Genomic DNA, 15,323 nt, shown 5'->3' with positions numbered 1-15,323 from the left:
ACACTTATCACTAAGAGTCACATTTGTTCTGAACAAGCGCAAGTACTAATCTCTAAACATTCAGTACCAGAAGGTTTGAGTCAATCCAAACCAGCATGAGAGCATGACATAGTCTTATTAACTGCCCATTTCCAAGAAACAGCATGCCCTGAAGAAACTGTGGGGTTTTCACAGCAGGCTCTGACCACTGATTAAAATGAAACTCAAATCTCCAGCGAAGCAAACTGGGTTTGGTGCCACAAAGGCTCAAGAGCATAATCAAGCCTGAAGCTCACACATGAGAGATCTGCCAGTGTTTCTGTGAGTGATCACATTTAGCACAGCGCTGACGTGAGACACCACGCTACAATCATGCCAAGAACTCAAAGTCTTCATTTTATTTGAAAGACGAACATAGTGACCTTGAATACAAAACATTTACTTCAGCCGTACTTCGATTCCACATGAAACCACAACCCTCAGTTTAAATTATATTAGTGTAACAGTGGAAGTTGATGAAGAAACAAGACTCAGAGAAGGTTCAAAATAAACACAAGCCAATGCCACTGTGGAAAGAGTGGAGGACACAGGAGTAGGTGGAGAGGAAGAAGGTGTTGATACAGCTGATGTCTCACTAGTCTACTGAGGTGAATGCAGAAAAACGCTCATTGCAAGTTTCTTTTCAGAAGAAAGGTGATTTTCTGAGAGATGTTCCTAAGTTAAGGATCAGTATCGGGCCGATCCGGGCATACTTAAGTATCGGCCAGAGACGTTTTATAGAGGAGACACGCCACTCCACACACAAGAATCCCTAATCCAACCCTATAAGGAAAGCCTGTAACGCCAAAACTGGCAGTTATCCCGCCCCTCCCACTAGAAAACCAATTGTCTGCTTTCAACAGCCGAGGCAGGAAACATTTCAGTAAATTGTGAGGTTCCACAGATGTAAGGGTTTACTACACATGCGTAGTAGAATAACCGGTGGGGACAAACGCTTTTTAAGCCTTATTCTTTGGCAAAGTCAAACTTTCAGCGATTTATATCAGCTTTTACTGCTGATTCTACACATGCAGGTTTTATGTCCCAATGACAATTGAAAGTGCCAAGATACCAAGATGGCTGCCGAGTGGCAGGACTTGCCTATAAGGACTTCGTCGGGTATCGGCTAAAGCAGAAACAGATCCGATCCTTCCACAGTAGCCTGCTACTGTTGCAAGCTAATATACTCTCCTTCAGCACAGCCTACAGTGTGTGTACATTTCAAAGTGAATATTATTGTGTGAATGTGAACAATGATTTGGGCGCACGGGTGAGTGACTTCAATTCAGACAGTTAACACAAGACAATTTTTTATTAGTAAAGATCTGTGTACAAAACGACATTTGTAGCCAGAGCTGACCCTCACTTTCACTGGTTAAAATTAATTCATTATAAAGTTCCAAGTGTAACTTGATGGCAGGCCAAAATTAAACTTGCCTGTTGTCGGGTTTAAGTTCTCTCTGCAAGCCGTTGTCCGTCATCCTCAAAGATAATTTATGTGGGAAGAACCTCCACTCTGAAACCATCATATAGCAGTAAGAGGACCTACTGTTTTTCTAGTTCCAATAACTCAAACAGAGTGATACGTCAATCTTAAGAGTCCCATTCTCCAATTAAACTTTCATTCATATTATATCTATAATTTAAGCTTCTAAACATACTAGTTTTGAATCAGGACCTTCGAGCAGTTTGTGAAAAATAAGGTGTGTCAGATACTCAGTACTGGCCAGATCGTTTGTGGTTAGGGTTAAAAATCTGGTACTGTGATGATCATTGATTAACTTGCTTTAGGCAACTTGCTAATTTTGACTTTATGAATAACTTGAGTAAATAGGCCTATAATTTCCAAACACTAGCTTCCCTCCAGGCAGTCAATAGACAAAGTTCTTACTGTGATGCAGAGACAGAGCTCAGTTCAAACTTTATGAATGAAAGATACTTTTGTTACAGATTAATAAATCACCACTCTGAAACTCTTGCTCCAGTCTATGTTGCCAAGCTGGTCGGCAACATGTAAAGCTGAACCGAAGCCGTGGCTTCTCACTGACCCGCTGTTCTCTGCTTCTGACTGGCTAGTAGTCCTTAACTAGGAACTGCGCATGCGCAACTCCCAACAAAGATCATTTAAAGACAAGATGCATCACTCCATAGCTAAAACGAAGCCTCAACACACAGGGTGAACAGAGGAGCTGCAGCAATGTGCAGTATGACAAAAAATATGGTGTTTTTTGAAAATCAGACCATGTAAACCTGTTCTGGTACAACCCCTAAATAAGATTTTGAACCTGAAAGTGAGCATAATACCACCTCTTTAAAAGGTAAATGCATCTACAGTACTGCCTTGACCTCGCAACCCTTCTGCTTCTTGTTTTGTATGAGCATTAAATTTCACTTACATCATCAAACTTGTTGACGTCATTAGAAAGGAGGTTGACAATCTGGCCTGTGGTGGTCTTTCCCATGGCCATACTGCTGAGACACAGAGCCTAGTAAGAAACAGGAGTCATAATCATCAGTGAAGCAGGATCAATCACATTGACAATGTCCACATTGACAGATCTGCAAAATATAATTTTGTTCAAATGTCTGTCTTTAGTAGCTGAAGTAGTCTTTAATGCGAGTGGGTGTGGATAAAAGACAGGAGGTTAAAAATGCTAGGAAGTAGTTATTAATTTTTTCCTTCAATGGTTATCCTTTTGTGCTCTTAAGGGATTACAAAGCAGAACTTGGAAGCACCCTCGACATTTCAGTTGCAATTACAATTAAATTTCATGACGTGAGAAGCACAGGCAAGCTGTCCCCCTACTGACCTTTTTGTAGATCATGTGACACATGGCCACTCTGATCTTCATGCCGGCTCTCTGGACATGGTAGAAGTAGAGGTGATGGATCAGCGCCAGGCCGATGGTGCAGGTGGACAAGGCTGCAGCGTAGCCGAGAGTCTCGTACAAAGCTGTCTTGTTGTCTGGGTCGTAATTTTCAAAATACATAATCATCTTCCCTAAGATGACCGGCTGGATCACTTTAATGACTTCCTGATATGCGGGGAAAGAGATGAAGGGTTTTGATTTGTGGCAAACATGCTGCTGACAAACTAATATTAGAACATATAGGCTAGTTTTAAAGCTTGCAAAACTGTTTTCAACTGCATGTAAAATAATTTGAAAGCAAGAGATTAAAAACACCCGATTCACCTCTTTTCCAAAGCTGAACACACTTACCTCAATGAGGGTGAAGAGTCCCAACAATGCATATGATTTCCAGTAGCACCTAATGATAGCTTTGGAGAGTCCAGGTGTGCGCAGCTCTTTGGTAGCCTTCTGGACCTCATGATCCCAGTATCTGTTGTTACAAGAAAATGCCACGTTATTTAATGCATCTTTGTGTGTAATAGGATGCTGAGCATTGCATCCAGGTGAGTCAGGACTTGCCTGCGAGGCAGCGTTCACATATTTGCATAATCAAAAAGAGGCTTCCCTTTCACCTAATGGCAATGCTTGACTTTTGACAGGCAGAGTAGTATTAGTTAGTCAGGCAATGTGGCTCATTAAAAGGCAAGTTCTAACCTGCTATGATCATTTTGCAAGCTACAGCCACAAGTCCTGTGGTTGATGCAGAGGGATTTAACAACTTTCAATACCAAAGATGAAGCACCTTCATAACCTCAAAATGATACCCCTCTTTTTATAACGTTGAAAAGCTACAGCATCTGTAATTAAATTTAAGACACGGCCTCATACAAGAACCATTTTGTATCCTCATCTTAACTTTATTTCGCACGATGGACTCGTGAGTGTCACGTCAAATGACCCGTGTTAACATAATGAATGCCAACTGTGCGTAAACGTAGCCAGTGTATTTGAGGAAATTATTAATAATTAATAAATTAGAATAATTTAACACCCACGATAATACCACCATATTTCGGGACGTGTTCATTCATGAAAATAGCATTAAAGAGTACAAAAACGGGGAACTACAGTCTACAAATTTTAACAGCATAAGCAGAGGAATTAAGGGACCCGCTAAAGGAATGATTTATGATGGCTTTAATAACCATAATAAGTAAATATAATTTCTTAATACATCTAAATAACATAATTTCGTGACTGGCAGCTCTGACCATGTGTTAGCTAATCTCTCAGTATTTTTGACCTTCCCTACCCTGTCTGTGTCATGTAGTTCCTACTGAAATCTTAAAAAAAAAAAAAAAAAATCTATTACTGAAAAGGGCTAAAGGTCTTCCTAAAAACAGCTTTAGACTAGTTTTTAACAAACATTAATCAAACTGTGCATTTGATGGGGACTATTTTCAGCTGTGGATAAATCCTCATTTGGTGATCTACTGCATATTTCTGGCAGCAGGACAGTGTATGATGAGTCAAAATAAACACTGTGTTCAACAAAGATGGGTTCATGGTCATTGCAGCAGTGTGGTTCGCTGATGTATTTTTTTTTTTTTTTTTTTTTTAAATAGCACAGACAAATAAGATTTATCTGGAAACACACAAAGTACTTGGTTTGTAGGACATATTTATGTTGGTTTTGGTCTTACCATTTTCTATCAATTATAAAATATAGAATATTACCAGACTTTTAAATCCTTTGACAAGACCCTGCAGAGATAAAAGACAAGACTTTTCTATATTTCCAGTCATGAAGTAAATTACACTATAAACTGCTACAGAAGCAATTCACCAGACTTGCACTTTTGAACTTTTTAAAGTATTTTATTTCACTGACATTACACCCCCCCCCGCCAATAGAGCAGGTCTTATCTCAACACTTCAACACAGTGCGTAAGTAATGCCCCTTGACTAACAGAGCTGGAATGTCTTAAGGATAGGCCTTTATGCTCATTTGGCCCCTGATAAATTCAGATATCAATTAAACGGTTGACAAAAGGCTGTTACTACTAAATAAATCTTGCTAGAATTCAGACCATGAAAACGTCCACATTCGACCATCTGCTTCATAATCATATCTGTCATACTTTAAGTCTCCCTTCTGCCGTCAAAACCTAGTCATAATGTTATGGCTGATCAGCTTACTATTTTTTGCTATGGTAACTGGCAGCGCTTGTAGAAGGAGCAACCGGTAGCTCCTTCAAACTTCACTACACTTATTTTTTGTTTTTTTTCGGCTTTATTGCCAAAACATGTGTTACCTCTGACATAAGTACAGTCATTATAAGATGAAGACGGGGTTTTTGGATTAAAGAGCAGCGGACCACGATCCACCAAGCCCAAACAGCCGGACCAGGCGCCACGGCGGCTGTGGTGATCGCTCTGAGGAGAGGAAAGAGACTCAGGAGCAGAGCCATGCTGGCCCAGCTTGTACTTGATTCTGCTCCTTAAGATCCGGTCTGGACAAAATGGGACTCAAACAACGGAATTCAGAGACTGTTGTGCCCACATCATTACAGAGACCTGCTCCATCAATATCCCGGATCAAGCACTCAGCAGGTGGTCCATGTTCCGAGCTGTCGGCACAAGACTCTGCCAAGATGAGTGGAAGTGGACTCTGTGTTTTACATTGATGATGCTTGGTGCTCAAACGCAGTCAAGATAGACTCAGTTTACATTTTTATATTTCCCAAATGTCAGAATGTTTATTATGAATTTGAAACTTTCATAACTTCCGATTGCTGCTGTTTACATTCACCCCAGAAGCAAATTCAAAAAATGCACTGTGGAATGTTCGGGTGTAAACATGTGTTTGTTTGTTTGTTAGTAAATGTGTGTGTGAGGAACCCCAGAGATGGGTGAAGCACTAGTGGGCGGGGGCAACCTGAGATGGGAGAAGTATGTTTGTTGGTGATCAAAGAGTTCAAACCAAATCAAAATATTTCTCCTCTCCTCCTCTTCAGTGATCAGTACCTTGATTTCACACTCAGTGTAGTTTCTCTTTTTCACGTGTTTTGCAGCAGGATCGTCCGTTGTTATTTGGACCTTATAAGGCGACGCTTGTGTATTTATGGTCATTTGCATAGTAATTTATGGGAGGAGCCAAGGTGGGGTATGTGGCTCGTGCATGTGCGCTCAATTTCACATTGATTGGGATGTATAAAGGAAAGGTGTGCAGGACCTGGCGTACGCCTGGTTTTATACGTGTGGATATTTCTGTGCTTAAGTACTTAATACAAATTCTGTGAGTACGCCATCTTTCAGTATGAAAGCTGCGCAGTCTTTTATACATGAGGCCCCTGGTGTTTTAAAAGAGGAGGGGGGTTGTCTTATGATCATGTTCGTCTGATATTTGAGTTAATAGTTTAGACAGTTTTATAAGACATATGAAATTCAGCTGATATCTTTTTCATATGACACCTTGCTTTGCAAATGTGGCGATCGATGTGGTGGTCATTTTGGAGTGGCTTTTCTGTCATCAACATCGAGTAAGATATCTGGAATTCGTGTCCCAGACTTTTAAAAATGATGACAATATGAATTGAGGTGCGATACAACTTAATGGCAAGGGGAAATGTAATTGACCCTTCGCTAAGCCACGCCCCAAATACTCAGCTGGCCAATCACAGTCCAGTATAGGACTCTCTCTAATGGTGCTTTCAGACCAAAAGCAAACCTAGCATTTGGGGCGGTGAGTTTGCATACAAAGTCAATGCAAAGACGTGTAGAGCCGCAATTTCCTGTCGGGCGGCGCGAAGGGGCCAGCAACGTGAAGGCAATGCGAAGGAATTCGAGAAAGTCGCATGTAGCTGAGTCGCAATAGCCTATCAGTGTTGAGGTTGTCTGTACATCACCGATGGCTTCAGAGCAATGTGTGGAGAGGGCCAGGCAGAGCGGGAGATTGAAAATCTGCTGGCCGACTGCTAAACTTGGGGGAGAGGAGCTGGGAGCAGCGCTGCAGCCTTTGGACAAATAAACACCCGTAGTCAGACTGGATTATGCTCTAACAACTACGTCGTTTACTCACGGGAGGAGCTTGGAGTACACTGCTTTTATTAAATTAGCTTTTTACTTAGGTTTTTGGTTAAGCTTTTTACAACATTGATTTATCTTCACTGGAGCTTCTCAGCAGCTAGCTTCCGTGCACATTCGGTTCCAGTGTTGTTGTTAGCGTCGTTAGCTCTGTCGGACTACAACTTCATATTTATATAAAACCGGACAAAATTGGACATTACTTGGAGAAAAGAAAGCGAGGAGGGTGAACTACCAGGTGACCAAGTTAGCATAGAATAGCCCTGATTGATCCAAACTCCATTCAGAAAACAAACATTTTAGAAGTTGTTGTCCTGCTGTCTTGTTGACAAAGCATGAATTCATATGTTTAACAAATCTGCATCATGTCAGTTTAATCCGTTTATTGCTATTTAATCACAGCAAAATGTTTACTTAGGGTTCATACAGCTGTAGCAATGGCAAGTTGTTTTTATTCACGTTAAAATCGGCTTCTCGCGTTGTGTCTGAACACTTGCTGCGAATGTACTCACGCAATGAAAGCGCCGCGAGGAGAAAATTCGCGTTTCATCTGAATGCCGCATAACTGTGGTCCAACACTTTCATGGCTGCACTCCATTGACTAATGCAAAATGAGTAGTTTTCTAGCTTTGTTGCTATATTTTTCCAAGATATGGTCAAAGCTGTTCCTGGGGAACTTTTAATAGTTACAGTGACTACCCAGAGAGGTGGAAAGTAGAAGTACGATTTTTTCATTTTCCAAAGCCTAAAACAAATCCAGGAAAATGTTGGCTGTCTGTCATCCATGTTGAAACGTTTTAACTTAAATCAAGAGACGGCTGTTTGTGGGTCTCTGTGTGTGTGTCGCATTGAACATTACAATGCAGCAGCTGTGTGTGGTGTCGCTATGATGACCAGCTACATTGAGGGGTGCCATCTCTGGGTACTACATGCAATGGAAAATGGAGGACAGCCAAGTCGAGTCGAGTCGATACTGGTCATGGCGTGTTTGCAGCAGAGGTACGTTAGGCCTGTGAGTGTGAAGATAACTGAAGGAGGCAAATTGCTGACGTATTGCGGTAAGCGTGTCGACTCATTTCCGTTTCCGGTGCTTGTGTGTTGGTACCGTGTTGTGCTGCTCTCGCTAAATAACAGTTACATTTGTTTGATTACAGCGGCCAACTGTTCGCTAAACACTTATTCTTTACAGTAATTTTGCCTAAGCACTCACAGTTCTTTCCATCTTTTAGTGACTGCTGTTCAATCTCATACTTGTTCTAAAGTTTTGGTAGCTGACGCTACAGTACTTTAGCTTAGCCGTTAGCGACTTTAGCTTAGCAGCTAGCGATGGCTTCTCCTTCTACCTCTCTCTCTCCCACTTTCTCCTGCTCGGTGTGTCAGATGTTCAGTTACTCCTCTGCCTCCTTTAGTGGTAATGGTACATGTAATAAGTGTAGTTTATTTATAGACATGGAGGCGAGGCTCAGTGATTTAGAAGTCCGGCTCCGCACCTTGGTAGATCAGTCTTTAGCTAGCCAGTCCCCGGTAGTCGGTGCGGAACGGCCTGAGTTAGCCTCTGGTAGCCGTCCTCCGGCATCCCCTGTGCAGCCAGGAAAGGGGGGCTGGGTGACTGTCCGAAGGAGGAATAGTCGTAAGCTTTCAAAGTCCACGGGGCATCATCAACCTGTTCACGTTTCTAACAGATTTTCCCCACTCAGCGACACACCCGCTGAGAAACCAACTCTGATCATTGGCAGCTCCATTTTGAGAAACGTGAATTTAGCGAAGCCAGCGGCCATAGTTAAGTGCATCCCTGGGGCCAGAGCGGGCGACATTGAGTCTTATTTGAAACTGCTGGCTAAGGATAAACGTAAATACAGTAAGATTGTTATTCACGTCGGCGGTAATGACTCCCGGTTACGCCAATCGGAGGTCACTAAGATTAATGTTGAGTCGGTGTGTACATATGCAAAAACAATGTCGGACACCGTAGTTTTCTCTGGACCCCTGCCAAATCTGACCAGTGATGACATGTATAGCCGCATGTCGTCATTCCGCCGCTGGTTGTCGAGGTGGTGTCCAGCAAACGATGTGGGCTTTGTTGATCATTGGCAGACTTTCTGGGGAAGACCTGGTCTGATCCGGAGAGACGGCATCCATCCCACTTGGGAAGGAGCAGCTCTCATTTCTAGAAATCTGGCCAAGTTTATTAGTGGACCAAATCCATGACAACCCAGAGTTGAGACCAGGAGGCAGAGTCGCAGTTTAACACACTTCTCTGCCCTTCTTTTTCAGCAGTTACCCACCCAAAACCCTACGCAGAGTCGCAGTCTAACACACTTCTCTGCTCCTCCATTTCAGGAGTTACTTAGTGAAAATCCTATAGTGACGGTGTCTGCCCCCCGACCATCGAAATTATTTAAAAAGGTAAACAGAAGAGGAGCTGTGCATAAAAACCTTATAAAAATTGAAACCACAAGAGCAATAGTGCAAACGAATAGGAGAGTTAAATGTGGACTCTTAAACATCAGATCTCTCTCTTCTAAAGGTGTGCTAGTAAATGAACTAATATCAGATTATGATATTGATTTATTTGGTCTTACTGAAACCTGGCTGGGTGATGGAGAATATGTTAGCCTAAATGAATCCACCCCTCCCAGTCATATTAATACTCACATTCCTCGAGGCACAGGCCGAGGAGGTGGAGTTGCAGCTATCTTCGACTCTAGCCTATTAATCAGCTCTAAACCTAAACTAAACTATAACTCATTTGAAAGTCTTGTTCTTAGTCTTTCGCACCCAAGTTGGAAATCACTGCAACCAATTCTTTTTGTTATAGTGTACCGAACACCTGGCCCGTATTCTGAATTCTTATCTGAATTTGCAGAGTTTTTGTCAACTTTAGTCCTTAAAACGGACAAAGTTATTATTGTAGGGGATTTTAATATTCATGTAGATGTTGAGAATGACAGCTTCAGTACTGCGTTTATCTCTTTGTTAGATTCCATTGGCTTCTCTCAGAGTGTTCATGAACCGACTCACTGTTTTAACCACACCCTCGACCTTGTTTTGGTGTATGGTATTGAAATTGAACATTTAGTGGTGTTCCCACAGAATCCCTCTTTATCCGACCACTGTTTGATAACTTTTGAGTTTGTATTGCTGAACTACACGCCATTGGGCAAAAATTTCTATACAAGATGTCTGTCTGATAGTGCTATAGCTAAATTTAAGGATGCGATTCCATCAGCTCTAAATACATTATCTAGTCACAAAGTAACGGAGGACTCCTATGCTAATTTCAGTCCCTCCCAAATCGATCATCTTGTTGATAGTGCTGCAGGCTCGCTGCGAATGACACTCGACTCTGTTGCCCCTCTAAAAAAGAAAATACTAAAACAAAGACGGTTAGCTCCATGGTATAATACTGAAACTCGCAAATTAAAGCAAATATCACGGAAACTTGAGAGGAATTGGCGTTCCACCAAAGTGGAAAATTCTCGTTTAATTTGGCAAGATAGTCTTAAAACTTATAGGAAGGCCCTCCGTAATGCCAGAGCAGCGTACTACTCGTCATTAATAGAGGAAAATAGGAACAACCCCAGGTTTCTTTTCAGCACTGTAGCCAGGCTGACAGAGAGTCACAGCTCTATTGAGCCAAGTATTCCCATAGCTCTCAGTAGTTACGATTTCATGAGCTTCTTTAATGATAAAATTCTAGCTATTAGAGACAAAATTCACCAAGACCTGCCCTCAATTGGCACCGACTTATCTCTTAACTCAGGAACCTTTGAAACAGCTGTAGAACCAGATACATGTTTAGACTGTTTTGCTTCCCTCAATCTTTACCAACTAACTTCAATAATTTCTTCATCTAAACCATCAACCTGCCTCTTAGACCCCATCCCGACTAGGCTGCTTAAAGATGTTTTACCCTTAGTCAGCACCTCTATACTAGATATGATCAATCTATCTTTATCAACAGGCTATGTACCACAGTACTTTAAAGTAGCTGTAATTAAACCTCTTCTGAAAAAGTCCAAACTTGATCCGGATGTTTTATCAAACTATAGACCTATATCTAACCTTCCATTTCTCTCTAAGGTTCTGGAGAAAGCAGTTGCTAAACAGCTGTGTGACTTTCTACAGAGCAATAGTTTATTTGAGGATTTTCAGTCAGGATTTAGAGCTCATCATAGCACAGAGACAGCACTGGTGAAAATTACTAATGACCTTCTTATTGCATCAGACAAAGGACTTGTCTCTGTACTGGTTTTATTAGATCTTAGTGCTGCATTTGATACCATTGACCATCAGATCCTATTGCAGAGACTGGAATATTTCATTGGCATTAAAGGAACCGCTCTAAGCTGGTTTAAGTCCTATTTATCAGATCGATTTCAGTTTGTACATGTTAACGATGAGTCCTCCATGCACGCCAAAGTTACTCATGGAGTTCCTCAAGGATCTGTCCTTGGACCAATCCTCTTCACTTTATATATGCTTCCTTTAGGCAATATTATCAGGAAACATTCCATAAGCTTTCATTGTTATGCAGATGATACTCAGTTATATCTATCGATCAAGCCAGATGAAACTCATCAGTTAGCTAAACTTCAAATGTGCCTTCAGGATGTTAAAACCTGGATGAGCTGTAATTTCTTATGTTAAACTCAGATAAAACTGAAGTTATTGCTCTGGGGCCTAAGCACCTCCGTGACGCATTATCTAAAGATATAGTTTCCCTGGATGGCATCACCTTGGCCTCCAGCACCACTGTGAGGAATCTTGGAGTTATCTTTGATCAGGACATGTCGTTTAAGTCCCACATTAAGCAAATTTCAAGGACCGCCTTTTTTCACCTACGTAATATTGCGAAAATCAGGAACATCCTGTCTAAAAATGATGCAGAAAAACTAGTCCATGCATTTGTTACTTCTAGGCTGGATTACTGCAATTCCTTATTATCAGGCTGCTTGAAAAAGTCCATTAAGACTCTTCAGCTGATCCAGAATGCTGCAGCACGTGTTCTGACAGGAACCAGGAAAAGAGATCACATTTCTCCTGTTTTAGCTTCTTTGCATTGGCTTCCAGTAAAATCCAGAATAGAATTTAAAATCATTCTTCTTACCTACAAAGCTCTTAATGGTCAGGCACCATCTTATCTTAAAGAGCTCATAGTACCTTACTACCCCACCAGAGCACTGCGCTCCCAGAATGCAGGGTTACTTGTGGTTCCTAGAGTCTCCAAAAGTAGACTAGGAGCCAGAGCGTTCAGCTATCAAGCTCCTCTCCTGTGGAACCAGGTTCCAGTTTGGGTTCAGGAGGCAGACACCATCTCCACATTTAAGAGTAGGCTTAAGACTTTCCTCTTTGATAAAGCTTATAGTTAGGGCTGGCTCAGGTAGTCCTGAACCATCCCTTAGTTATGCTGCTATAGGCCTAGACTGCCGGGGGATTTCCCATGATGCACTGAGCTCCTCTCTCCTCTACTTTCTCTCCCTCTGTATGCAACCTTATCCCATTATTGCATGTTACTAACACAACTTCTCCCCTTTCTGGTAGTCTTGTGCTTTCTCGTCCCTCTCCTCTCTCCTCCTATCACTTCCTGCAGGTTTTCTGGCTCTGGAGCTGTGGAGTCTGGATCTGTGGCTGCGGGTCGCCTGCTGCCCCCGTGTTCCTGCTCGACACCCTCTACTGCAACGACTATTGTTGCTAGTCTTATTGTTATTATAATCATTAACATTATGATGGTTACCATTAACACTATTATAAATATCTGTACCATTTTTCATTTAGTTTATAGCAACATTACCTTCGCTGTCTGTACCTCTGTGTGTATATTGTGTAGGCTGCCTCCCTCCCCTCTCTCTCTCCTTACATCCCTCTCTCTCTCTCTCTCTCTCTTCTCTCTCTTCTCTCTCTCTCTCTTTCACTCTCTTTCTCTCTCTCTTTCTCTCTCTCTCTCTCTCTCTCTCACCCCAACCGGTCGAGGCAGATGGCCGCCCACCCTGAGCCATGGTTCTGCTCGAGGTTTCTGCCTCTTAAAAGGAAGTTTTTCCTTGCCTCTGTCGCCTAGTGCTTGCTCTTGGTGGGAACTGTTGGGCTTCTGTAAATATCATCACAGAGTACGGTCTAGACCTGCTCTTTTATGAAAAGCGCTGTGAGATAACTGTTGTTGTGATTTGGCGCTATATAAATAAAATTGAATTGAATTGAAAATTCAATAAGTGAGTGAAGATGGAGAACGAAGTGTAATTAAAACGGTGAAATAAAAAAAAACAAGCTAAGTTACTAAAAATAGTAAAAAACATTCCCGCTAAAATCGCCCCCCCTCTGTCCAGCCCGTTCAACAGAAAATACAAATATATATTTTATACCGGAATTCTGCCTAACAGTAATGGGATATGACTTTTTGGCCAGATCGCCAAATCTCAAAATCAAATTACATAGCCCTACTGTTCTGCTTTTTAATTATTGTAATAGTGAATAGAGACCACTCCAGCTGTCCGGAAGCAGTGTTGATCCTTAATATCGTTGTCCTCTTTCTCAATAGTCAATAATAATATGGTGGTTCACTTTTACTCTGTGATCAGTAGGCTTTAGCTTCTGTCTTTATTCTTTTCACCTCAGTTTGAATACCCTGAATACAACCTTCAAACTACAATGCAACTGCAAAACTGTATGCTTCTTTCGGGGGTTCGTTGTTTCCCCAAAAATGAGAATATTTCTCCAGGGACTGCAGTAATATGGTGGCAGCCCCATGCTAAAAGTCCAACAGATCTGACAGTTGTCAACTTAGCAACAGTAACTAAGGGGGGGGAGGGGGGGGGGCGTGGCTTAGCGAAGGATGTGTTTTGACATCTGTGATGTGAGTCCAACTTTTAAACTCTAATTTTAATAGTGGGATGTGGTACGGTAAGAAGATTTTGAAGGCCTCTCTTACCTGTGCAGATCCTGTCCCAGCCTCTCCGACCTGTCCTCCGCGAGCACGTCGTACAGGTCCTCTTCCTCCAGCCTGCGTTTGTATCCAACGCGGAACAAAGGATTGAGCCACCTGATGGAAGAACAATCAGGAGGAGAAGAGATTTGACAGAAAGAGGGAGATGAACCACAGTGTACAAATGAATGATCATCACTTATACGTGTAGGAGTGCTACAACCAAAATCAAACGCACTTGCATCCATGAACATTTGTCAGACATATTAATGTGAGCAAAATGATCCATTGTGTTGCAAACAGCAATGACAGTCTTCTCAGAGCTGACACGCACATGTGCAAGTTTCACTTTGGACTTGACCAATCAAACCAAATGATTCAACAGGAAACTACCAGCATAAACATGCAGAGGATGATGTGAGTAACTTATTGGTTAAGAGGGGTCTGACTTCAACATGAAATGAAACTGCTGTTATCAACCAACTGCTAAATAATGGGCAAACTCGAGTCACATGTTATTCAACGCTTAAAAGCAACACTTCTTCTTGTTTTTAGCTGCTTTAGGTTTACACTCAGCAACCTCGGTCTGCTCGTGTCACCGTGGAGTAAAATGAAACACATTTTAAGTATGAACAAAACCATTTTAAATCCCCCGCTAACGGTAAAGTTTGCTAACGTCGTTTTCCATCCGGGGACGTCTAGTTGTCAACTGACTCTTTTACTTACCAGAAAAATACCTTGGACAAAAGGTTCGCCGTCGCTGACGGGTTGGTTTTGCCATTTTTACTGGCTTTTTCCATAGTAGTCCGCACACTCACACGGTTCCCTTTCAACTTTCTCCCCTTCTACGAAATCTTCTACTCCGGGTTATATGCCGTAACCTCTGAACCACACACGCCAGACTGAGGTCGGCAATAAGGTGTGCTGCGACAAGAAAGCGATTAAAAAAGGCACATTGAACGGCTCCGCCCCGCAGACTCCTGATTGGCTGAAAATAGTTGTCGCCACAGGGTTCTGCTCTGCCATTGGCTGGTAATATTGGCAGCTCAAGCTTATAAATCCATATGTTTTCAGCAGTATAAACTAATTTGAGGCATATTTACCTTGATTCTTAAAAAAAAGGAGGGGAAAGGAGCCAATCGTAACCTTGGATTTATTGTACGAATTATGCCTCAAAATATACAAACACAATTTACAAAATAACCTGAAAGAGTTGTGAAAATATAGAAATAAATGATTTCCACAAGTCTACTTCAAGTGTGACAGCAAAACCCAAAAACACTGTAAGGAAGCAAGAGTTTAAAAAAAAACATAAATTAACACAGGTTCACTATCAGATATATACGTTTAATCATAACTACTCTAGTACCTCATCTCTTTATTTCACACACATACACGTGTTCTGAGCTTGCATAGTCATGCTGACTATCTCATGGTCTGTCTTGATA

General features: G+C 41.8%; 1 protein-coding gene across 1 annotated transcript in view; it reads right to left on the bottom strand.

Annotated features, from left to right (window-relative positions):
* Positions 1 to 14,802, bottom strand: part of abcc4 (ATP-binding cassette, sub-family C (CFTR/MRP), member 4) — a 42,323-nt gene extending 27,521 nt beyond the window's left edge. The window contains exons 1-5 of the mRNA XM_038717021.1: positions 14,602 to 14,802; positions 13,882 to 13,992; positions 3,240 to 3,360; positions 2,829 to 3,053; positions 2,415 to 2,504 (exon numbers count right to left, since the gene is read on the bottom strand). Of these exons, the coding sequence (XP_038572949.1) occupies positions 2,415 to 2,504; positions 2,829 to 3,053; positions 3,240 to 3,360; positions 13,882 to 13,992; positions 14,602 to 14,675 (621 nt within the window). The 5' untranslated portion in view covers positions 14,676 to 14,802. The remainder of the gene's footprint in view (positions 1 to 2,414; positions 2,505 to 2,828; positions 3,054 to 3,239; positions 3,361 to 13,881; positions 13,993 to 14,601) is intronic.
* Positions 14,803 to 15,323: the final 521 nt, after the last annotated feature.

The sequence above is a fragment of the Micropterus salmoides genome, unplaced genomic scaffold (genome assembly GCF_014851395.1).
Source record: "Micropterus salmoides isolate LMB-PRFRI ecotype aquatic unplaced genomic scaffold, ASM1485139v1 Ms_hic_scaffold_1, whole genome shotgun sequence".
NCBI classification, from domain to species: domain Eukaryota; kingdom Metazoa; phylum Chordata; class Actinopteri; order Centrarchiformes; family Centrarchidae; genus Micropterus; species Micropterus salmoides.
Note: the sequence above shows the minus strand (reverse complement) of the source record. Positions and strands in the feature narration are given on the sequence as shown.